This window comes from Lepus europaeus, chromosome 22 (genome assembly GCF_033115175.1).
Source record: "Lepus europaeus isolate LE1 chromosome 22, mLepTim1.pri, whole genome shotgun sequence".
Taxonomy (NCBI): Eukaryota; Metazoa; Chordata; class Mammalia; order Lagomorpha; family Leporidae; genus Lepus; species Lepus europaeus.
In genome coordinates, this window is record NC_084848.1 from 21794366 (window position 1) to 21819919 (window position 25554).

The 25554-nt window shown below is 40.0% G+C and overlaps 1 protein-coding gene across 9 annotated transcripts in view; it reads right to left on the reverse strand.

Annotated features, from left to right (window-relative positions):
- NRXN3 (neurexin 3) overlaps positions 1-25554 on the reverse strand; it is a 1693693-nt gene that overhangs the window by 42714 nt on the left and 1625425 nt on the right. For 6 of the 9 annotated variants that reach the window (XM_062181845.1, XM_062181844.1, XM_062181847.1 and 3 more), the window contains one exon: positions 4258-4336. In XM_062181845.1, coding sequence (XP_062037829.1) covers positions 4258-4336 — 79 coding nt within the window. Of the gene's footprint in view, positions 1-4248; positions 4337-25554 lie in introns of all 9 variants that reach the window. The other 3 variants (XM_062181846.1, XM_062181852.1, XM_062181850.1) reach the window with 1 other exon arrangement.

The following is a 25554-nucleotide window of genomic DNA, read 5'->3' on the forward strand; positions in this document are numbered from 1 at the left end:
CAGATGAACAAAGCAGCAGTAGCACCAAATGCAAATATGAGGTCTGTAAATGAGAGAAATAAAAATACATCTGAGATCCGCTCTGGGCATGGTAATTGTGATCTCGTGTTACTGCCATTAGTTTAAACATCCCTTTCAATCCAACCATTAGGAAAGCACAGCTCTATCGATAGATGGATGTATTTCATCTTAAATTCTCTTCACTGTCTGCCCTCTGGAAACGTTGTCTCTTGAGATTTGATCAGGGGACATTTATCAAAAATGATGGCAAAAAATAAAATAAAAAACACCCTAACTGACAACCAGAAAAAGGTATCCCTGGATAATGGCTGAATGAATCAATACAGTTAAGTATTACCATGCCCATTTCTCAGGTGTAAAAGCTTTTCTTCTCAGTCTTTGTCTGCTCTGTGTCCCCAAAACTTTTAGAATCGTAAAACTACAGCTCTTCTAGTCAATGTTAACTTAAGATATTTTTTTTTCAGGTTATTTCTATTCCATTGGGCTTTATAATCTCTGGAGGGAATCCCATTTCTTAGTGGTTATTTGAGCACTCTTCCAGGTTTTCTTTGTGTGTGTGTGTGTGTGTGTTGTTGTCATTGTTGGATCCAAAGAGGTAAAAAGGAAAATGAAATGTGACTTTGCTGCATGATTTAATATAAGTAGAAATGTAGCTGGGAGTTAGAAACTCTACACAATGAAATATGAAACAGATACTGATTTCTTTAGTGGGAACCAATTAACTTTCATAAATGAGACATTGAAATCCTCAAGATCTCTAGAAAGTTATTAAAATATTCTTGTGGATATTTTTGTTTTATGCAGATGGCTTGACTATGATTTCATTATTTAAGCTTCAAGTCTGGGTTCCTACAGCAAATATTCAGAAAATATGATTGTATCTGTGATTCTTTAAACATCTACTTCCCAGGACTAGAAGGGATATGGAAAAAAGAATTCTTTTGGTTCAAAAGATGTAGATTTGGTTAGAGAAATATTTTTTATTTATATGAATTACAGTTGAATTCAAGAACTTTTATTTTAGTCACTATAGAAAGTAGGTAAGAAACTGTTCCCCATTTCACAATGATGGAATATTTTTAAATGATTTTAAAATCATTTACGTATTTTCTAGAAGAAGTACAAAGTGATGACATTTGATTGGCAAGGTTTCCAGACTACTAGCAAGCAAACTAGCAAAGTGTGTATGTGAACTTTTTTTTTTTTTTGTATATCCACCAGGCATCAATTAATGAGTGCCTTGTGGTATAAATGTGAATGCAGAATCATCTGTTCAAACTACAGCAAGCCATGGTAACCCCTAAGTGGATTCTGGGTGTGAAAAATTATTTCTCATGTCTGACTCAAAACCAGTAGCTCTGAGATACACAAAATTGTTTTATTTATCATTTGATGCCCACATGAAAACTAAAGTTGCTAAAGTATAACACATTATTCTGTTCAAATTCATGAAAAGTGAGGGCTTCAAATGGATCTAAGTTAATTAGGAAATAACCTGTAGACATGATATGACTGATGATTGAAACAGATGAAAAATGAACCAAGTCAGAGAAGATAAATATAATAGGAGGCCTCACCCATCACCCAAATTTAATGTATTTCCATCATCCATCTGGCCTGGAAAAAAGTACAACTTCAGAAACTGACTCAGTGAATTAATGTGTTCATGATCAAACCTGGCATCTCAGTGTTTACACAGAGATTTATAAGACTTTGACATAAGTTTTCAATGTTAGCATAAACCATGGCTGCATGGTCAGTGGACAGCCTTCTGTTTGGGTGGTACAAACTGAAAAGTGCCTGTATTTACTCTGCATTATTTCTGTAAATGTGAAGGCTACAAAGATGGTTCCAGTGTGATGAATAAGAGGGCCTGATAGCACCGAGCAGGTCAGTGTCATCAGTTCTCTGGTGGAAACCTCTTTTCTCTTTGCATCAGGAGCGTGTATCTCCTTCTAGTTTTAAATATGCCTCTGACAGATGAAGAGGTCTTCCAAAACTTACTGAAAATGTTTTAAGAAAAGGAGCCACATGATTTTCAGAATCGTTTGCCTCCAATTTATTGTTTAGTTCTACTTTTCTACAAACTTTTCAGTACTTGGTGGTATCTTCCAGTAAATGCAAGCCACTCATGGGGAAGGGATGGATATCAGTCCCTGAGAACTACATTAGCTTTCAGTATGGGGGTCTCATTCATGATATACATCTCCCATCCCGAGTTCTCCCTCACAGTATAACAGATTGTGTACCTGCCCCATGTTAATTGACTTTCTGTTCTCTGTTTTTGAGTCAGACAAAACACTGGTGGGGCCATTTAAATTTGGGCTTCCCCAAGATCAATATCAAATGGCATAAATGCACAAATCTTTGGAAAGCTGCAGCAATTTTGACCCTGAGATATGAGAAAACTTTCTGCATATTGTGGAGGTTGCTATGCAGAAGACTGAGTGTGCATGGAGTAGGGGAGTGATGCAGTAGTTAGGGGTAGGTAGTGGTAATAACATAGAAGCTTCAATTTTTGTGATTGAAACATCTAAGAATTGGGTTAACACGGATGCAAATAAGAGGCCTTCAAAAAGCACCTGGAAAATACCTATCATCTCTTAATTTCATTTTTTCATAGATTTTTTGAAGTACTCACAAATATCAGAATCCTTAGTATCTGACATATTCCTTGTATATACAGTTGGCCCTCAGCAGCATTCATTGAACTTAATTATAGTGGAAAAGTAATTCACATAGCCAAACTCTTCTATTTCCAAACAGCTAATTGTGAAAACTATTAGAATATACAGAGGACTCAGATCTTAAGATATATGGAATCCTGTTTCAGTTCTTGGAAACAGTTACTGAATGTAATGGTGAATTAATTTTTGAATGAGAACTTGGTGCTGAAGATGTTGGGTAGATGTGTCTGATTTCTAGAATGAACACCTCACTTAACACAAAGGGATTACTCTCTGGAAAAAAATCTAACCAAGTCACATTTACTTTCCTTCCACACAGCTGAGCTCTCTAAGGGACCTGTCACACTCCACAGTGGCAAGAGTCAGTGTGCTGTGGGTACATCCCTGGGTAATAGTAGGGGACAGGAACTCGCAGAACTTCCTGGATCCAAAGCCACTCACAAGAAACCAAGCAGTCAGGAATTCAACAAAAGCTGAAATCTCGTCAATCATTTTGGGGTAAGAAATAGAAGGCTCTTATTTTTGCTATCTAACTTTTTCATCAAGCTTAAATTTGAGATTTAGCCAAAGAAAAAATTTAATGATTCACTTTCTCTTAAAGAAAAGCAAAAAACTAAAACAACCCAAACAACCAAGAAAATGCTCTTTAGCCTTTTATAGAAATAAGATCCTAAGCCAACTATAGCTTGTGATTGTATTAAACATACACAGAAATTCCATGATATCTGTTCTCTATTATAGACATATACATGTTTAACTTATAGTAAGTCTCAAAACAGATGGCTTGGGAAAGTTGATAGGACATAATTAGGGCCTGCAGTTGCCTGCTGGACATCATATATAGCTCACTATAAAAAAAGACCACAAGACATCAAAATGTATCTGAGTCCAAATGGGGAACACACTGAAGCTGTTAACTCTCCAAGGCCTTTCCACTTCAGCGCATTAGATACATTTTGCAGCATCTCAGCAGTGGACAAGGTATAGTTCAGTACTAATTTTGTGTTTATTGCTGTACACATTCAACAAAATTAGTATAAATATAGTACCATGTTCACTGCTGTGGAAATCCCATGGAAAATGTTTTGTATTTTGCAGCTTAGATTCAGAACACCTCTTGCGGTTTCAGTGACCATTACCCACACTTATGGCTCCACTTTGTGTTCGTGCTTTTTTGACACCATTGTAATACAGACTTTTTCAAGGCCCGCCCCTTGTCATTTTCATAGCTGTAACCAGCTGCCACACATGGGCTATTTTGGTAAAGAGTATCTGAGTGTCTACACTTAGGTTGAATACCATGGATTTTTCTTTCAGCTATCAAAAGACTAATTTAAATGTTCCTGAGGTCTTAATTGCTCCTTCCATGGGATGTGATGCTTTGTTTATATATTAATATTTATATATGTATGCTTATACATATATAGATATATGAAACATATATACAATGCACCATTATATATAGAAAACACATGTACAATCACAGATATGTATGTATTGTTTTTTGCAAATGAAAAAAAGCAAGCAAAACAAGACTGACCTGACCTACCTGTACTCGGTTCACATTCAACGAAGTCTTCGTCATCACTTGAACATTCAGCAGATGAAACAAGGTCATCTGATGTTGGCTGCTCACGTCAAAGAAAAAATAATGGGGTGGGGAGAGAAAAAGAACAAAGCCATCAAAGACTTATCACTGTGTCCTACCTCCCATTATTATTACTATTTTCTCTTGTCTAAAGAGTACATGCTGCAGGATGAAGAGTTCTTAACTTCTGGGTAGCTGTGACTACACCTGTGTGGGTCTTCTGAGAAACTTAGTGACCCAAGATGAGTCACCCAAGTGACCTAGAAGACTCAAGGCTATTTCATCCTTGTAAGACACACTGCGAGGTCCGATTCTATCCTGACTTTAATTTCAGTTTTGAGACTTGGAAGGACAGGAGGACACTTTGAGAGGTCAGGCAATCCGATCTCAGATCTTGTTTTCCAAACACAGAAACTGAAGCTCAGAGAGCTGATAGGCGCTGTCCAAGGTGACAGAGCCTGGAAGGAACAGAAATGAGATTGGAGACAAATTTCTCTCTTACCAATATATGACTCCTTCTCGGTGGGACACTAACAAATAAGGACATCATTTTCCCACTGCCCTTAAGACACTTAAAATGATATTGGAAAATCAAGATATGCCTCATTCATCCTGTTGATTCATTCAACAATCTCTATGCTGGGCTCTGTGCTAGGTACTAACTATACAGATAGTAACAGGAAAGGGATGATAGAAAGCCAGACAACACAGAACAAGACTGTGATCTTGAGATGGTTCCCTGGTTTACTGTGTTCAGCCTTAAGCATATGATTTGGTAGCTAAGAAGCTGTAGGCTAGCATAACAACTAAATACTACAGAATATATTCTGTGAGGGAGAGCATAATGGCTTTTCTCACTAGTAGCAATTCCTAATTCAGTTAACTGAATTAGTAATGCAGATCATCAGAGTGATACTTCACGATAGCCTTGGTCATTGGTGAAGCTGTTTCTGAAGAGAGCAGGACAAATTTGGACTGCATCAATAGTTCAACTTGAGACAGTTATAAAAATGAGAATATGAGTGCTGCAGAAGCTCTGTTAGAGGAAATTGAGGGGATTCAGTGAGCAGGGCTCTGGCTACAAAGGTGTGATGTCTGCTTTCTGTACATGGCGAACCCTGTATGCATGATAAATACTGTAGAATGGAGAGTGTTTAGTAACTAGAACAACTGGCAACTATACAGTAATCTACAGATCTCACATCAGAAAGACTGGGGATCTTCTATGTGCAAAAGAATATGTAATAGATTACAGTTGCCCAATCAATGCTCATTTTTCCCCCTCCTTTATATTAACAATACTAACAGACTTTATAATCTTACTGTTCTCAATGCACTGAGGTCAGGGTCCATATTCAAGAGAAAAAAGAAAAAAATAAACTACTCCCAGCTATTGAGCAATTACTATAAACAGCTGTTGTGTATGGATATATCATACTTTATTAATTAAACATGGTCCTCACTGCACCTTTTGGGATAGGATAACTATTACACAGTTAATGAGAACTTACATTAGGTTAAGTTAATTGCTGGAGGACATACAGCTAGTAAGGGATAGAGTAGGGCTTTGGACAGATCAGTTTTAGTCTGTGTTTATGTTTATACTAGTTTCTTTATTTCATCTTAGATGATAGCATCTCCTCCAAATTTGTACCATTAATCTTAATCCTATGCTCAATCTTAAACCCTAGTATGTCTGAATTTGAGAGACAGGACCTTAAGGAAGTAATGAGGGTAATTAAATTATGTCATTAGGATGGGCCTAATCCAATGTGACTGATGGACACAGAAGTACACAGCTAGAAGGGCCTGTGAAAACAGGGGGAGAAGATAGCCGTCTGTAAGCCAAGGAGAGTTTCCTAAGGCGACATCAACGATGCTGCCACTTGGATTGATTACAGATTTGTAGCTTGAAGAACTGTGAGGAAGTGTGTTGACCTTGTGTAATCCACTGGGCCTGCAATCCTTTACCCCAGCAAATGAATATCCATGACAATTCCAGTGCATAGTGCTGCCAGAAAACTTCATGTTTTAGATAGACACGCTAAGTACAGGATTACAGGAAAGAACAGTGGAAACACCACCTGATTTAATTCATTTCACTTAACTGACAGTGGCAGCAAGGTGTGCCTCCAACCACATAATTGAATTTCATTCCATGCTGGACAGAGATATACCATTATTTGCCTTACCTAAATGGTAAGCATATTCTCTTAGTGTTTCCTTCTGGAATGGAACCCATATACTGGTTCACATCCAGGGGCTTAGAGAAAAGAAGTGAGAAGGGGATACAAATGCCATTTGGATTGGTTTAAAACTATCAAAAATGGTTTTGGCCCTTACGCTCTCTAGGATCACTAGCCCCCAAAGCAGGAAAAAATGGCAAGGAGGTGGTAAGAGTTTGTGATCCTTGAAAAGGCAGCAGTTAACATAGTATATCTTAGGTATTAAAATTTATGGGAGAAGGAAACGAGTGAGTTTGAGTATAAAAGCTGCTTAGGAAGTAGTAATGAAAAAGCATATCCAGCTACAAATTAGACTGTTAGGACTTTGCAGAATGGCCATTTTAACGGTTGGGTCTACAGCATTGAATGCACACGGGTGAGTTTATGAAAATCTAGTGAGCTTCTGTCAAAAACTGAAGCCCAGGTGATACAGATTTTAAGGACAGCAAGCAAGTGTATGAAAACAATGCATAACTCCAGTAAAAACCAAAGTATACACTAACATTACATTTGTGGCATATTTAAATTCTAAGAGATACATATTAATTTCTAATTTCTATGGGCCAACAGACATGATTTAAGTGTTTTTCAGGAAAAGCGTTAGACCCTGACTTTGCAAGGATAGTTACTCATCTTCTGCTCTGCTTCTGACAATAAACAAGTTTCTCTCCCTTGTATACTGGGTGACACTCTCCCCAGCACCAATTTCTATCCGGTCCACACCCTGGTTTCATCCCAAAATGGAACCAGCAAACTCTATACACATACTCTTCCACATACTGACTTCTGGTCTTCACTTTTTACCCTCCTTGTGTCTCACTTCCCAGAGCTTGCTTTGTAGATCTTTAATATGAATGTATATGAATACAATATTCGCCCATGCAGCAGAACCAAATATTATAACCAGAAGTAGTCTTGAAGAGTGTGGTTATAACAAGATCTATCTGCAGACAGAGCCTAGCTTCAATCTTGTACCTCCACTTAGGGGAGCAAGAAGAGTGAATTACTTTGGTAATAACTAAGTCAACCCATCAGCCAGTCTATCACAGTAATTTCAAGTCTGGTAGTCAGCTACTGCTAATAGAAATAAGTTTTCTATTTGCCAATGCATACTTTTGTAATCCACCCTGCATTACAATTGTTCCTTGCTGATAATTCATTAATGCCATTTTGTGGTACGTGGTACATGCATCATTTCTTGACGCACCTACCTAGAGGAGTGATCCAAAAAAAATACACAAAGTGCTTAAAAGAATTGGTTTCTATATAAGGAAATGAAACAAGTATGTTGAAGGAACACTCAAATTTCTTAGAACACTATCTCCAATAGGCAAGCAATGAAACAGTCTAGATGTTCAAGATAGATGAGTGGATAAAGAAAATGTGGTACATTTGTAGGAGATGGAACATTATTCAGCCACAAGGATGAGCCAGAGGAACATTAGGTGAGTTAATCTAGAGATAGAAATACAAATACCACATGTTCTCACTTGGATGTGGAATCTACAACATTGAACTCAAAGCTCGTTACCAGAGCCCGAGAACAGTGTGGGTGCAAGCAGGAATGGAAGGAGGATGGTCACCAGCTCTCAGTGAGCAGTTCTACAGGAACTTCTAATGTCCTCTAGCACAGTAGTATGACTCTGACAGCAAGTCCTTGTTTATTTAAAACTAGCTCATGTGGACTTTTCAATGGTCCCAACACAAAGCAGTGACAAACATTTGTATTCTGACTTGATCATTACATATAATACGCATGTATCAAAATGTCACATTGTACCCCAAACTACTGTACGATTATGTGTCCATTAAAATTATATCATTGTAAGATGATTTATAACCAGTGAGTCTGAATTCAAGCAATCTGTTGGTCTTATGCAAATCCACAGCTTACTTTATCTTTCTCCAATGTCACAGTAAGTATTTTGAGTAATAACCATTCAGACACCCAAAGCAGTTACAATTCCTTGTAGCCTACAATGGTAACCAGAGATTTTTCTTCTTTTCCTAGAGCATCTGACTTCCAACACTGGTGATGTCTGTGTATTTTCAGAATTGAGTGCTCAAGCCTTCACTGTAACAGTATTCAGGATTAAGAATACTGTAGATGGTTTTAAAAAAAAATACGCCCACCTCTAATAGAGCCAAAAAAATACTAAGGCTTTTGATGATAAGAGCAACTTGGGAACATATCCTCAGGTAATGGTAATTTGATTCAAAGTTTCTCTGAGAAATCTAGGATTTTTCTTTTAGCAGGTTCCTGTCTGCTCAACCCCGTACGTTTGCTTCCTCAGATAAAAAGCTACAGGTAAGTGTAGGGTCTGGCCCTGAACCTTTGAAAAGGAACACTGCATTGATGACTTGATGGAAAAGGTTTCACACTTGCCCATAGACACAGACTAACAAAAGAAACGTTCTGAGTAGAACAGAGTTAACTGACTCGCATCATTAAGTAAAATACAGCAGCTTTGGGCTGGATGGGTGTTTCCATGATCGCAACTCTTTTCCCTAGTTCTAATTTCTCATAAGAGCAGTTAGTACTCTTATAAAGAAAACGATTATCTCCACTATCTCGAACTCTGCCTAATATTTATCAATAAGCAATTGCTATCTTCAAGTGTTGTGCTAAGCAGTTAAGATCTGCTAACCCTTTTTTTATTTTTTAAAGATTTATTGTATTTATTTGAAAGAGTTACAGAGAGAGGTCTTCCACCTGCTGGTTCACTCCCCAGATGGCCGCAACAATCCAAAGCCAGGAACCTTCTCCAGGCCTCCCATGCAGGGGTCCAAGGACTTGAGTCATCTTCTACTGCTATCCTAGGCTACAGCAGAGAGCTGGATTGGAAGAGGAGAAGCCTGGACTAGAACTGGTGCCCAGATGGGATGCCAGCGCTTCAGGCCAGGGCTTTAACCTGCTGTGCCACAGCGCCAGCCCCTGCTAACACTTTTGCTATCTGGGGTGGGTGGGCAAAACAGCTGTAATGACAGTTTTAAGTGCCCTTTAGCCACCTGCTTCATGTAATAGTACTTCATAAGGACTCTTGTCTAGTTACGGAGCTGCAACTATAAATCATGGTGCCTTGCTGGCATCTTCACCATTTCTGCCCCACAGGGACTTTATGTTCCCAATGATTAAGCTTATATGGTTCCCATATGTCACATAGCAATATTATCTCTATGTTATTCAAGAAGGATAAAAGGTCAACACTGACCCCCAAACGAGGTAGTTTTGGTAGAGCCTGAGATGCCGAGACCCAGCATCAGGGGCACAGAATGTGACTATCGGTACTGTGCTTCCTCCGTGTATGTATTGAACATCAATGTATCCCACAAGCATGTGGGATACAGTGATAGACAAGACACAGTGCTCCTGCTCTAGGAATCCAAGACTCTGATAAGACAGGTAAACTCCACAGAGTAAATTGAATGGTATGAACAAGAGTAAACATAAGGTGCTGAGAAGGCAAAGAGCAGGAGAATGGAGATCTCTCCCAGGCAAAAGGAAAGAGGAAAAGGAGCCCTCAAGGCAGCCATGGTGAGCGAGAGCAGAAGGGAACTGCAGGTGTGATAAAGGGCACTTGCAAAGGGTCAAAGGTAGGAGAAAACACAGGTTACTCTTCCATCTACAATAGTACAGGACGACTGGAGTGAAGAGATACACAGGAATGACAATGTAACCACTATTTGTTCTGGAAACTTAGCTAATGAGCATGGTGCACTCTCTGGCCCTATCCAGCTTCTCTCCTTCCTCCCCTCCCCACACCTCATCGGTGTCAGCATCACATTCATTTGTAAGTTAATGCCTGTGGTTTCTGAACATGGTGCCCAGGTATGACTGAAACATTGCAGATGACACACTTCACCTTGCTTTTTCAAGAGGAGGAAAATATTCTTCAGCTCCTATATATTAACAAAGTCCTATATTAAAAATAATAATTCATGCAACCCTATTTTAAAATATGTATTTCATATTTTTAATCCATGTGTTGAAATTGCTTGGTTCTGTATTAGGACTCATAAAACTAAAGATGGGTATTATAATAACTTTCAATAAAATATCTCAGGCAGGAGTTCTCTATTTCTTTCCAGAAAGGTTTTTTTTATTGCATTTATATTCTTTTATTTTTTTTCCCCAGCAAATGCTTATTGAAATTACCTTGGAATAAAACCGGCACAGAAGAAAGCCCAGTGCTCTGTCCACCCAAGTAAATTTATGGGTATATTTACCTTCCAATTCCCTCCGATTCACAAACCTGACTTCTCATTTTCCTGCCAAGAGCGATTGCTTCTATAATCACCTGCTCCTAATTATTTACTCTGAAAGCTTCTATCCCATCTCAGCACAAGGGTGATTCTACACTGTGCTTCATTATTATCTCTTATTTGAAATTGATCAGGACTGCTCAAGGCTGTTTCACTGTGTCCCCTCCTCACTGCCATTTGCCCTTGTGACTGCAAATTTCAACCCTTAGCCCTTTATCTTATACTGATAATGGGCTAATCATTGGGAGGAATAATCATTTTTCTCCACCCAGGTCCTTGAAAGCGCAGTTATTTGACCGAGATTAAGTGTGAGATAAAATAAGTCCTGCCACAGAACAGCTTTATGAAATTATAAATAACACACTCAAGAATGATGATCTCCTTTCTCCCAGTGAAAAAGGAAAATAGAAATGCCCATAAATATTCTGAAGTCCCACAGAAAACAGCCATATATCTCCCAGCTGCTCCTTGCTAAAAAGAATTCAATTCCCTCAAACACTTGATGTGTTAGCTCTTTCCCTCTCTGCTTCCATTCTGAGATGCAGTTGGAGCTCGAAGGATCTCATATGAGGAAGAGTCCCATATAGCTTCATTAGGAGCACTCATTCTCTATTTAATAAAGGCTGACTAAGAGACCTGCCCATTACCCATCAGCCACTGCCTCTAGGCACATATGTCACCTTTAGTAAGAAAAGTTTGATCACCTCATTTGCAATTTTCCAATTAAGACTTCCTTTGCTAGGGGTGGGCAGAAGACTTACTGGTTAGGATACTACTCGGGATGCCTGCAACCTATATTTGAGATCCTGGGTTTACCTTCTGGATCCTCTCCAATTCTACCAGGGGGACAGCTGGTGATGGCCTGATTACTTGGGTCTCTGCCACCAACATGGAGAAACAGATTGAAGTCCTGCCCTGGCTGTTGAGGGCATTTAGGAGGTGGTGAACCAGTACATGGCATTTCTCTTTATCTCCCTCAAATAAATAATAAATTTTTAAAAAGATTTGCTCTGGACCAATGCTGTGGCACAGTAAACTAAGCCTCCACCTGCAGTGCCGGCATCCCATACAGGCGCCAGTTTGTGTCCTGGCTGCTCCTCTTCCGAGCCAGCTTTCTGCTAATGGCCTGGGAAAGCAATGGAAGAGGGCCCAAGTGGTTGAGTGGCTGCACCCACATGGGAGATCCAAAAAGGCTCCTGGCTCTGGACCAGCCCAGCTCTGGCCACTGCGGCCATCTAGGGAGTGAACCAGCGGATGGAAGACCTTTCTCTCTGTCTGTAACTCTACCTTCAAATGAATGAATAAAATCTTACATTTCTTTTCTTTACTAAACTGATACCATCAGGGAGTGTTTTCTTTGATCATTGTTAAAATATGCACATCGAAAAATGCCAGAGCTTGGGTAAACTTGTTAGAAGCCATTATTTCCCGTTCTCTTCCATCCCATTACTCACCCAAGATAGAAACAATGCTAGATTACCGTAAGATCATATGGATGTGATATCTACCCTCATTTTATTCTGATCAAATATCCCTTGTATAGTTATTTATAAAAGACACCACTGACATTGTTTTGACAAGTGAAACAAGACTAACTTGTCATACTTGAGTGTCGAACTCAGAAACATATGATCAGGCAAACCTGAATACTGGAGATAAAGACGCAAAGTTCTAGTCTAGAAATGATGTGATCTGACATGGACATTTGTATCCTGCAACTCACTGTGACTAAGTATCTTGGACCAATGCCTTCTGAGTTTTAAAATGGGCTTCCAGAGTTCAAGTCATTTTTTTAAATTTTCTACTCATTCCTAGAGACAATCTCTTGCCAAGTAAGATGTGGCCACACGCATATCTCGCTTGCTATTTCCAGGGACTGAGGAGACTTTGAAGATAACTGCTGTGGAGGTGGGCATTTGATGCTATGGTTAAGAAACTCCTCAGGATGCCCACATCCCACATAGGAGTTCTCGGGTTCAAGTCCTAGTTCTACTTCCAATTCTACTTTATTTACTACACTGCACACCTTGAGGAGCAGTAGATAATTGCTCGAGTAATTGGATACCTGTCACTCAAGTGTCACACCCAGAATACACTCCTGGCTTCCTCCTGGACTAGAATCGACTATTGCAGCATTTGGGGAAAGATATCTGTCTCTCTCTCAAAATAAAAACTTAATATAGGCAACTGTCCTTGGCTACAGGTACTGCATTCACACTGAACAAGCATAGTCATTTGAAACAGATCTCTATAGGAAATCTGACTTAGAAACAAAATAAGCAATATTTTGGCTGATGGGTTTGATTTACACTTGCATTTATTCATTTGTTTTTTTCCAATAAATGCTTGTCAATAATTATTAACTATTATATGCCAATCACAGTATCAGGTCTCTGTCAAATCAGAAACCCTGATTAGTTGCTAAAAATTAGCTAGAAGTTTGGGGAACCCATTGTAATAAAACGGTTTACCCATTGTCACCGAAGATAATAGATTATCCAGGAATCCAAGAAAATAGCCTTACTTCTCTAAAAGTTCTGGACTATCCTCAAAAGACTGCATATTTTTCTTCTTTCCCACAATGAACATAAAGAATGGCAGGAATTAGGACTTTTGCTAATGAATGAGCCTTGAAGGGAATTCCTTTGCAAACTCTTGATTTAATTAATAGAAGAAACAAGCTAAGCTTAGCCATCTTTTGTGCCGAAGACAGGCCCTTTATCTCTATCCTTGAGGTCTTCCAGGATGATATAAACACACGTAGTGCGTATTTTTTTTTCTTTTTCTCTCTACTTTTAAGATTTTCCTTCCATCTGCTCAAAAAGGGAAGGGTGGATCAAGAGAGAGGGGAGGGGGAAAGGAGAGTGGGTGGAAAGCGGATTAATCTATCTGTTGTTCAAGGCAGCCTGACAGAGGGAAGAGGAGTATTGAACCACAGAAGATTAACCAAACTTCAATGTACCTTCCCCAAAGCAGGAGGAATGTAATGCTACGTGGTGTTCCACTGATAAGCAAATCCCTCTAAATCCTTTCAATTTATTTCTTGGCCTGGAGAAATTACATATTATTTAGGAGGCAGAAAGCGCGCGCGCGCACACACACACACACAAATAAAACCACCCATCCAACCCCCACCATCTCTAGGATTCTAGATCAGATGCCTGTTGATTATATACACTTATAGGTCTGGTTTTGATGGCTGTTTCTCTTATTAGGGCAGTTCTCCCTAGAGTTGCTAATCAGAAAGGCTTAGCTGTATTTCCACTGTAAACTCTTTTGTTTTAACACAAATCTCACTTGGAGTACTTAGGGTCCAACCATTATGAGGGATTCTGAAAATGTAGCTGAAGATAAAGACCCCATCTACAAAGAATAATCTTGTTTTCTTCTCTCTCTGCTCCTTTCCTGTCCACTTTTTTTTTTTTTTTGAGGTTTGATTTCCTTTTGCTTTGAGCTCTTTATTACAAGGTTATGACTACAATCAGGCCTCTGTTTTCAAGATTGAGCGATGAAAACCAAACATTACTGTGACCCACAAGTAGCAACCTAAGCACCACTTAATGGATATGATAAAATTCTACACAAAATTCTACACAAAAGTCTCCATCACAGGCAGCATCCATGTGTTTTTGAGCCAAAGCTATTGCTATCATGCATACTTCAGTCTGTTTCTTACTTTGCAGTTCAGGGACAAGGAATGGGTTTTTAAATAGAATATGAACATTAGGATTAGGTTTCCTTGTGGTGTGGTGTTTCTTGTAGCCCTCTGAGTTGGTACCCTGAACTATGACTCAATACAAGACCAACACCAATTCTTGGCAAGCTGAGAGCATGACTTACAGGAGTTAATCAAACACAAACATCATCAGAGGAGAATAAGTTGTGATGAGCATAACAAAGCCAGCGCTATCTGGAAAGACACTTATCAGCATCTCTGAGCAAACATGTAAGATGGCCATCCATTTCATCTAGAGCAAGTAGCAATAGTTCTTAATCTTTGGTCTCAGAACAAATTGTAATGATCAGGAGAGAAAGGGGTGGGGAGCAGCAATATTATTGGGAATTCAAAATAACTTAGAAGCCAGTATTGTGGCGTAGTGGGTAAAGCCATCAACTGTGATGCCAGATCCCATGTGAGTGCTGGTTCATGCCCTGGTTGCTGCACTCCAAATCCAGCTCTCTGCTAAGGGCCTAGGAAAAAGAGTGGAAGATGATCCACATTTATGGGCCCCTGCCACCCAGGTGAGAAATTAAGATGAAGCTCATGGCTTCAGCCTGGCCGTTGAGGCCATTTGGAGAGTGAATCAGTGGATAAAAGATTCCTCTCTTTCTCTGTTACTCTTTCAAATATATATAAAAAATAATATCCTAATGCCTATCTTACCAAGGCTGGACTACTTATATTAAAAGGAGTATGCAATGCATTTGAATACCCGTCCGATCTGTCCAGGTAGAGGATTTGAGAACAGCTACCTTAGAAGACTAGGCATGCTTGAGATTCCTGCTTAGCAAAAAAGAAACTAAGAAAAAAATGCAGGCTCAAGATGTTGAGTGAATACAAGAAGGAAATATCTATTAGTACAGATCACAAATTAATATGTGCACAGAAAACTTAGCACAAATGCAAAGAAATGAAGATGAAACAACTGCTAAAAAAGGACAAGATTATCTTCCCCTTAACACTGAAAAGATTATCTCCCACTCATCCATATAATGGAATGTTAGGAAAGCCAGATGCTGGTCTGAATAAAAAAACGGAGATACAGGTGATATGCAGCCAGCAAGTGTGAATCACGGCTATGAGGAGAAAATGAGGGTAAACTGCAAAACATCGGATGAAATCCCAGCAGAGCAAAGCACAAAGAAAGCCAATTATTGAGAATTATGCCTCATTGCTTATTTCTAGAAGATAATCTCAGCCTTCCAAAGGGAAAGGCTGGAGAGTGGATTCCAGTAAGGCAGTTTGGTTTGTATAATAAATCTCAAGCAAGAGAATGTCTTCAGGTGCTGTTGGATGTGAAATTCAGCAACCCAGAAGGGCCCACTTACCCTCCAGAAGTCACTTTCTCAATCCCAACTTGCATTTAGCATTAAATGAGCACAACCCCATCTTGGATACTGATTCAAAACAGTTTACAAAAACAAACATAATAGAACTCCCACGTGGGAAACTATGAGGCTACTCATTCTTCATTTCTAGTGGAGAACAGGCTAATGATTTTTCCATGTTTGAGTTCAAAAGCAACACTCATTGTTCACTGTTAAAATGGATGTTGGGAATGGGCATTTGGCATGTAGTTAAGATGCCATTTGGGATGACCACATGCCAGATCAGAGAGCTGGGTTTGAGTACCAGCTCCAGTTCCAATTCTAACATCCTGTTTATGTACACCCTAGGAAGAAACAGGTGATGGCTCAAGTACTTGGGTCTCTGCCACCTGTGTGGGAGATCTGGATTAGGTTTCCAGCTCCCAGCTTTGGCTTGGCCCAAATCCAGCCACTGTGGGCATTTAGGGAATGAATGAGTAGTTTTGAGAATCCTCTCTCTCCCTCTCATTCTTCTCCTCTCCCTCTCAAATACATAATAATGTAAAAAAAAAAAATGCCGCTGTTATAAATACAGGATATGCAGTAACAGGCATGAGGTGCATATAGTCACAAAAAGCTGTTTTCTTGAACCCTATGCTACGTTTAATATTCTTCTCTTACTGTCTGGACATTCTTACTAATTTATCTTGGAACATGTATTTAAATAAAGTTCAGGGGCACACCGGAGCACATGTACAACCAGAGGAGCTATGTATGTGCCGTGCTGCATGTCACTTCTGTTCCTTGCCACCCTATCCACATAGAGGGTTTCCAATTCCCCACAATCATAGAATTCTCCATGTTTATCCCCTGTAATAGGAGGCCATCAAATTTATTTGAATTCATCTCCCAGTCCATGTCCTTGGGAGGTTGGTATTTCCCAAACATGAGTGACTAGGGCTAAATTCTCAGCTCCAAACTGATCACTTTGGAAACAGTTGCCTCTTAAAAAAGTTTACATCAAGTCCTCTGGGCAACAGCTAAGTGTTACATCTACTGAATAGGTATGGTGTGCTGGTGGCCTTAAAAGACAATGTTCTCCCTTTGAATCAGAAGTTGCTTAGAAAGCAGAGGGAAGGCAATGGTGTTTGAAGGCTCAACAACACAAAAAACAGCCAAGGAAAGCAATCACATCCTTTGCTACTTCTCTTTTTGTCAACCTCTTGAAGTGAAACAAAACCCAGAAAGTTCATTTGGGGGAGCATTGCCACTGTTCTGGTAAGCACAAAATATACATGCATATAGAAGCTATAAATTGTGCCATTCCAGTGATTACACATTTGAGTTAAATGCTCTTATATTCGCATTTAAGACCAGTACTGCACAACTAAAATATGAATAGTAATATTTGTGCTAATTATTTTTCCTTATTTAAATTATTGCATTCAATAGCAACATAAAAGCACCATGACAAGAAAAAGATTGTGAAAGAAGGAAAAAAGATCTTTAAGCTTTTTTTTTTCATGGTTCTTGAGTAAATGGATCCTTAATTTTACTCTGCAGTGGTAGCCACCCCTGAGAACAGTTCTGCAAACTGCTTTTGAACAGAGGCCAAAGGAGTGTGCCATGGTTTCAGCAACTCAAATTATGACAAATAGCTTACATTCCTCAAACTGGGTCCCTTGCGCTTCTCTCCTATCCTCTTAACTCTTGGTCTTATGTGGCTTCATTCTCTCAAAGGTTTCCTAGGAGAGGGGCCAGCGCTGTGGCGTAGCAGGTGAATCTGCCACCTGCAGTGCCGGCATCCCATATGGACACCGGTTCAAGACCTGGCTGCTCCACTTTCAACCCAGCTCTCTGCTATGGCCTGGGAAAGCAGTAGAAGATGACCCAAGTTCTTGGGCCCCTGCAAATGTGTGAGAGACCCAGAAGAAGCTTCTGGCTCCTGGCTCTGGGTTGGCACAGTTCCAGCTGTTGCAGTCAGTTGGGGAGTGAAACAGAGGATGGAAGACTTCTCTCTCTTTCTCTCTGTCTCTCTCTGCCTCTCCTTCTCTTTCTATGGAGCTCTTTAAAATAAATAAATCTTTGGGAAAAAAAAAAAAGGTTCCATAGGAGAAACAGCACCACCATTCCACCATTCCTAGATCAGTGTGTCTTTTCAGATGCCCAAGTTCCTACCTTTACTCCTCCTCTTTAATTGCCTGGATTACTATGTATCCAGAACATCTTCCAGCATAAGGTCATGACCTTGTTTATTCCCACTTCTTTCCAACCCTAAGGATTTTAGGTTTCAATGCAACCACCTCAAGAAGGACTGATCCTGGGGGACCGTCACTGTGGCTCTGTAGGTTAGGCTGCCACCTGTGAAGCTGGTATCCCACACGATCATGGGTTCAACTCCTGACTACTGAGCTACTGATCCAGCTGCTTGCTAACATGCCTGGGAAAGCAGAGGAAGATGGCCTGAGTTCTTGGCCCCTGCCACCCATGCAGGAGACCCGGATGCAGTCCCTCACCCCTGACTTTGGCTTGGCTTAGCCGTTGCTGTTGTGGCCATTTGTGAAGTCAACCACTGGATGGAAGATCTCTCTGTCTCTATCTCTGTAACTCTGTCTTTCAAATAAATATGTACATTTTATAAGAATCATATCAATATTTGAAAAAAGGAAATATTCTTATCCACTGAGGTCATCTGATGAGTGGTACGATAAGAATTGAGAACTGATCCCATAGAATCAAGAACTTCTGCCAGCAAACTTTAAGGCAAGCTTTCCAGAGCGAACTTTGAGAACCAGTCGATCTCAGCCAAGTGGGGTCCCTTCCCACCCTGCCCTAGGAAGTCAAAGTCACTGGGCACCTACTCTGGCAAGTCATTGCCATCTTTAAAAACAGTGTCAGAAGAATTTTTTTTTAAATTTATACTCTGCCTATTTGAAAGAAATCAATATGTCATTTTCTGGGATTTCTTTATATATACAAACATCTTTATTTAGCCTTTCTGTATTTTTCCTCCTAGCCTTCTAGGGAGTAAAGTGTTTTGTCTGTATTTGTATTGATTCAATCACTTTGAGCAAAAATAAACAGCTAAATACAGCAGAGTAGCTTTAATGACAATCGTTTAGAGATCAAGATCCTTAAGCAACCCAGTCTCTCCTTCTAGGTGATTGGAAATAAACAGAAATCAATAGAACAGGATTACTGGGCAATAAACAAGAGAATCCACATTCATAATTTAAGAAGCCTCTATTCGTGCATTCATTACTGAAGAATGTACTCGGGCCCTGTTCTATTTTTGTAGCAGCATAGATTTCCTCCTACCAGTAGTCTTTTTTCATTCTTTTCTTTCCTCCCCTCTATCCCCACTACCAAGATCCTACACTCTCACAGCTGCAGAGAGAAACCAGGTTCTTAGTACCATAGGCAGGGCATAGCTCCTCAAACCTCCCCATCTCAATTCTCTTTTTGTCCAGGAGAGTTCTGGGCACAAAGGCTGTGATGCAACATGAATATAGGTAGGACCTCAGGGCACATGGTCCTTTCTTTCAAAGACTTTAAAGGGCAAGGCAAGTACTGTAGGCATTGTCAATACCTACTCCCTCTTGCTCCTTCCTTCCAATATGACTGGCCTCACTATGTGTATTTTCAGACTAGAGGTCGAATGTGGGATGGATCTGGACAAAGAGATAAACGAGGAAGTCTGTGAGAGGCTCTGGAAATGTGTATTCCACACCTGATAAAGGAGAAGAATTTGCTAGCCCAATTCCCTTCCTTTCTTCCTTGGGTTTAGATGGAGTATGTGCAGCTGTAGCAGCCATCTTGTGATGTCAAGTGTGAGGGGTAAGCCAAGAAAAGAACTGAGAAACCAACTCGGATACTGTCAAACATATTATTAGCTCAATCAAGTACTTTTTTATATCCAGATTCCATAATTCTTGGTAGGAACATGTACCCCATCTTCCATCACTGCAGGTCAAATTTTGCTTTCACTACAAGTTAAAGTCAATTGTAATGGAGAGAACAACATACAGACAAGAAGAAGCAGGCACGATGCAAGGTTTCCTATGAAGGATTTCTACCTTTGGTGCTCAGGAGTCAACAGGTGATGTTTTAATCATACTCAGGAGTGGGGTTTGCCTATCAGCCTCATGAGTCAAGTTCCACAGTGATTACAGTGCTCACCAACATGTCAACTCTGGCCTAGACAAGATCCCCGAAACACTTTGAATAAGGAAAGGTCATGTTGGAGTTGAGCAAACAGGGAAAATAAGTGAAAATATTTTAAATTATTTATTTTGTAAGCACTTGCAGTCAACAGAGCCCAGACTGAGATGATCATCTCCTCCAACTGATGTCTTGGTTGTCTCTGTCAATGGGGTCGTTACTCTCCAGGAAGGAAACCCACCCCGCTCACCCGCACACCTCTAGTCAAAGTCCTGCAAAGCTCATTGCTGAAGTGGCACTCCAGTTTTCACTTCTACTGCCCTGGTTGCTTACTAGGATGAATCCTGAGATTCCCTAACCAGACTCCCTACCTACACTCACCTCTTTCTTCAACAAACTTGACAAAGAATTGCTAGGATACAAATGCATCTTTTATGGGTCACTCTCCTGCTCAAAATTCATCTCACTGCTTATCAGATAAGGTCCAGATTTCAAGAAGCACATTTTTTATTGTTTGTTTTACATTGGAGGTCCTCTGCCTCTGGGATTCAACATAAATTTGTAGCTTTATCTTCTCCTACCTCATACCCCTAAAAACACCTCCATATTTAGGCTACTAGATCAATGTCTGCCATTCTCAGGACACATTGTTAAGTTCCTGTCTCTGTTTTGTCTGAAATTACTCTCTTTGCTCATCAATCCATTTACAACTGTTGAAATTTTATCCACTCCTTATGAGAGTCCAACACAAGTATCTTTCTTGCAGCTTTGCTTTTCTGATTCCAGTGCTAAAAAATAAAACACCCTTTTTAGCAGGTCCACTCTGTACTTAACGTACTAATTACATCCTGACTTCCAGTGTTTTCTCTTCTGCTTACCTATCACTAGATAAAGCGAGGAGTCTGTCTAGCAGCCAGTACAGTATCAAGGGAGACATGCTGTGTTTGAAGTCAGAAAACTTGAGCTCTGCCCTTTCCCTGTGGTGGCAGTCCAGGGTAATGGTGGCCTACTGACTGGGTTTCTATCACCCGCGTGGGAGACTTGGACCAACTTCTCAGCCCCAGGCTTCATCCTGGCACAACTCTTACCAACTTTTTGCATCTGGGATTGAATCAACACATGAGAGCTCTATTATTTTATCTCTGTTTATCAAAAATAAACTTTTTTAAAGAAAAGGAATGAAGAGTTCTCTGGAAGAGCACATTTGCTTTTAATACATAAACTGTCTCATTGGTCAAGAAAACCCTTCAAGCAACTCATATTGCAGTTGTACAACCTTTCACCAGGGGGGCACATTCATTATGTAGGACTATCAGTTTAAAGTGAAACACTACGTTGTAATCTGGAAATTGAGATGATTCAGCATTTGATTAGACCAGTCTTTTGCAAGAAGTCCAGTAGGTGCCAGAAAGAGATTTGGGGTCTTACTTTTCATCATTCTGAACAGCCTTGGCTGACCATAGCCTGGGAGCCACCTATGGTTCCTTGGTCACACTAGCCCTATCTCACTTAAACTCTTAAGTGGAATTCTTTATATAAAGGAAAGTAACAGCAAGTGTAATCGCTCTGAATAAATGCCCTGTAAAATGACTTCAGCAATTACACTGTTTGAAAGTACCTCTGAGTCCATTAAGATAAACATCTATCTTTGAATATCCACATTAATGCACTAGGCTGTTCTTTCTTAGATAAATCTTATATGGGTACTGTGCAGTTAACACAGTTTATCGTCCCTTACTCTTCCTCCCTTCAATGCACACATTAATGCATGCAGAGGGATAGAGTGTAAATGGTGCTAGTCACAAAGCATACATTACCACACAAGGCAGTCTCTAAACATCTGTAAATGCAGAATAAGTACACTTTAGGCTTCAGATACCTTCAGAGGCTGCATACCCAGAAACACAAAGACTGAACTTTGTTTTCTTCACATAACCAATATCTTACAAAGGCAGTAAATACTTACACATAAATTTTAATATGCTTCCCATTGCGCATCACACATAGGATGAAGTAGAATACATACACACACACACACACACACTCTTCCTAAACTCTATCTATAGCCATAGCTATGTTTTAAGTTTGGTCCTCAATTTCAGGAAATTTTGAAACCAAGTTGGGAAAGTGCTCAAGGACTCCCAGTACTTATTCAGATCACTAGTTTCTTCTCTGCTGTAGTGAAGGGCAGACCTAGCCCATAAACAGTCTATGGCTTTCGATGTCTTCTGAGAGTGCCATACTGACTGTTAACAGCAATATTGGCAGGGGAAACATAAAATTTAACAGGAGGTATTTAATCATCAATGTCAAGGGGAAATGATTGATCAAAACAGACAGTGACCATAATGCTGGTGTTGGGTTCTGGAAGCATCAGCTGTGCTAGGCCTTAATCTACCTGATGGTTGGGACTGAGGAGAGCCTGCTGGGGGGGGGGGGGGGGGGGACACAGGTGGCCTGCAAATGGATGGCACTTGAGGGTCTTGAGGCAGTGGCTATTTCCCTACCAGTATCAACGTGTTTCAATAATTTTAAGACCATTCAACAGCTTGTTTAACAGATGATACTAAGGAGGCCAGGATGGTACATGCTATTTACCTAGGAACAAATTCTGTTGTGTTGAAAAAAATTGTTCATTTGTCTCCAGCGGTATTCCCAACCATGCCAAGGCTAGTGATTCACTGTTCACTCTCTCAACCACTTTTCATCTGAGCAGATGTATGGGGAAAAAGAGAAAGGCAAAGGAAGGGGCCCCAACTCTGAAAAGCTTATGATTAAGTAGGAAAGGGTCTGCCATAAACCTCTTTACATAATAGTGATATGGATAAGGAGACAATCAGGACTCAGAAAAAGACGCTAGAGGAAATATGTGACCACACACTCCCCCAGGGTTGCCTTTAAAACCCCTAGCATGGCCAGCAACGCTGCCATCCAGAACTGGTGCTGGCCCAACATAGCCAACGTACATTCTGACTGTATGCTACATGACCAAGAAAGAGCCTGCTATAATATCATTATAATAAAATTTCCAAGGTTGAGACTTCTACTCCCACCAAGCACCTGATGGCAAGACTTCCTAAAAAGATCAGAAATAGGGCATTCACCAAGCTCCTTGCTCATCCATTCCTGGAAAACTCTACCTAAAGTACCACCACTGGGACTCCAGAGCTCACAGAGGAAGATAATGAATCTCTGGGGGCACAGCTCATTCTCAAGCATCCTCCTTCTCAAGTGTATAGTCTCACTGTGCTAATAAATCTTACTTCTCTGCTAACTTTTATCTGTCTCATCCTTGAATTCTTTCTTGCACTGGACACAAGAACCAGGACCCACTAATTTCACCACAATAATAAAAAGAAGAAAAACTGTGTTCAAAGTCAGGAATGGTAATTTCTGGCTAGAATGGTCAGGGAAGAATTCATAGAGATGACTGCCCTTGGCTTTGGACCTGAACAAAACAATAGGATATTAATGGACAAAGGTGAGAACAGAGGGTCCAGGGGAACAGCACAAATTAATGCACAGAGGCAGCAAAGTGAAAAGCAAGGAGTGGCAATGAGAGATTAATTTGGTTTTACTGCACATAAAGTATAGAGATGCTGGGAAGTGGGTTGAAGGACATATATGTCTAGAGAGAGAGAGTGAGAGAGAGCAGGGGAGGGGAGGGAAGGGAAAAGAAGGGAGGGGAGGGGAGGGGAGGGGAGAAATGCACTGAGGGCCCCAGAGGAACCCACTTTTGTGAGTTGACAAACAAATCAAAACCAGTATATACTAATGAGACACAAGCAAAGTGATTTTAATACTGATGCTAGCACATGATATTTATTTAACTTTAGAAGGCATACACGGTCCAGGTATTTAAACCAAGAATTCTGCCAAGCAAATTTTCCCTGCAGGAGACTTGCAACTGAATGAGGACGTACTATCTAGGATTCTGAGATGAATGGGATGCCTGTTTCCACCTCTTCTCAAGTCAGCTCTCTGTGAGAAGGTGAAAGCCTCACAAATAATTCTTATCTGTGAGTAAGACTTACATTGTCTGTTTTGAAATCCATCCTGCAGAGTTTTTGTGTCTTTGACCACATAAATTCTTTAGCCTAAGAGGTAGTTAATAAAGTCCTGCAGAGTTACTAGCAGCCTTGTTGGGTGTGATTAAATACCAGGGATGTGAAGTGGTCATATTACAAACTATGTATGTGCATGTTTTGGTGTGTTTGCACATTCATGCATGTGTGTGTGTGTGTGTGTGTGAATAACAAACGGAATGAAAGGGGTAAAGTTAGTTTTAATGGTCCCACAGACTCCCAGCTGGAATGCACTTAGGGAAGAGAAAGTTACATAAAAGAAACTTGGGCAGCTTTAAGCACCATCTGGACCATGCTGTGCTCATTTGAGCTTTACCTGTTTTTTTAAAAAATCAACATAACAAAAGTACCTAGAAATACAACCAAAGGAGAGATTTTCTGATTCTTTGGAGATCAGATGCCTTTGCCTTAAAATATGTGCTGTGAGTCTCCTTCAGTCCTGTTTGAGACAGAAATGCAATTCCTTTTTAAAGGAGCCAAAGGAGCCTTCTAAAATCCAGTATTAACCCCTGGAATAAATAAAACAAAACAAAAAAGACATGCAAAAATGAACCCAGCACCTGTTCTGACTAATTTGAAGAGATCTCTGAATGGCTTTACCTGGCTTTCAGGGGTAAAAGGTAAATCCGTAAATCTCCAGACATGTGGGCTGAACACCAGTATTTCCAAACCTTGGTGCATCACTCAACCAGAGAGACCAAAGGAACAGAATCTGAGACTGAAACAACAGGGCGATAACCACAGAGCACGCCATGCCTTTTATTAATTACTTATAGCCATGGTTGGGAGACTTCTCTCTCATAAACCAACATATTGATAGATATGTTTCTGGCTCTTACTTTCATTTAACAAGGATCCATTTCCATCTTATACCTTGGAAAGACAAAAGTTTGAGGAAGGGTTTTGTTTTATCATTTTATAGAAGGGGAAACCATCTTGTCTCTCAGGAAACAACTCCCACTTACAGTTTGAACTACTTGGACTCAGCACCTGTTTATTTTTGCATTATAAGGGCAGTGAGGAGACTGCAGAAGAGGTTAACCAGAAATGATCATAAAAGAGAGAAATTTGCATCCAGACTTTGCTCACAAAAACAAGTGCCAATGCTGAATCAGCAAGTGCCAGTAACACATAAGGAACTTGGAACCAAGACCAACCTAAAGATATGTATGATACTAATTTAACATAATAAAACCTACCAAATGAGATTCTTTTCAACCAATTTTCATTAAAAAATCATTAAACGCATTTAGGCCACATGATTTTTGAAAACTTTATCCATTTAATTAATATTTTGTAATTTTTTAGTCAATGTCAAAATAGTGAGGTACTATAGAATAAAGCAAATAGAATTCAGAAATAAAGCTTTTTTCCCCATAAACAGGACCATGTTCGTAAGGATTCCAGGGGTCCCTGGGTAGGGCAGCAAATTTAACAAAGAAAAAAAGCGCCTGATATTACAGGAGCAACTAGCGACTGTCAACAGACTTCACTCC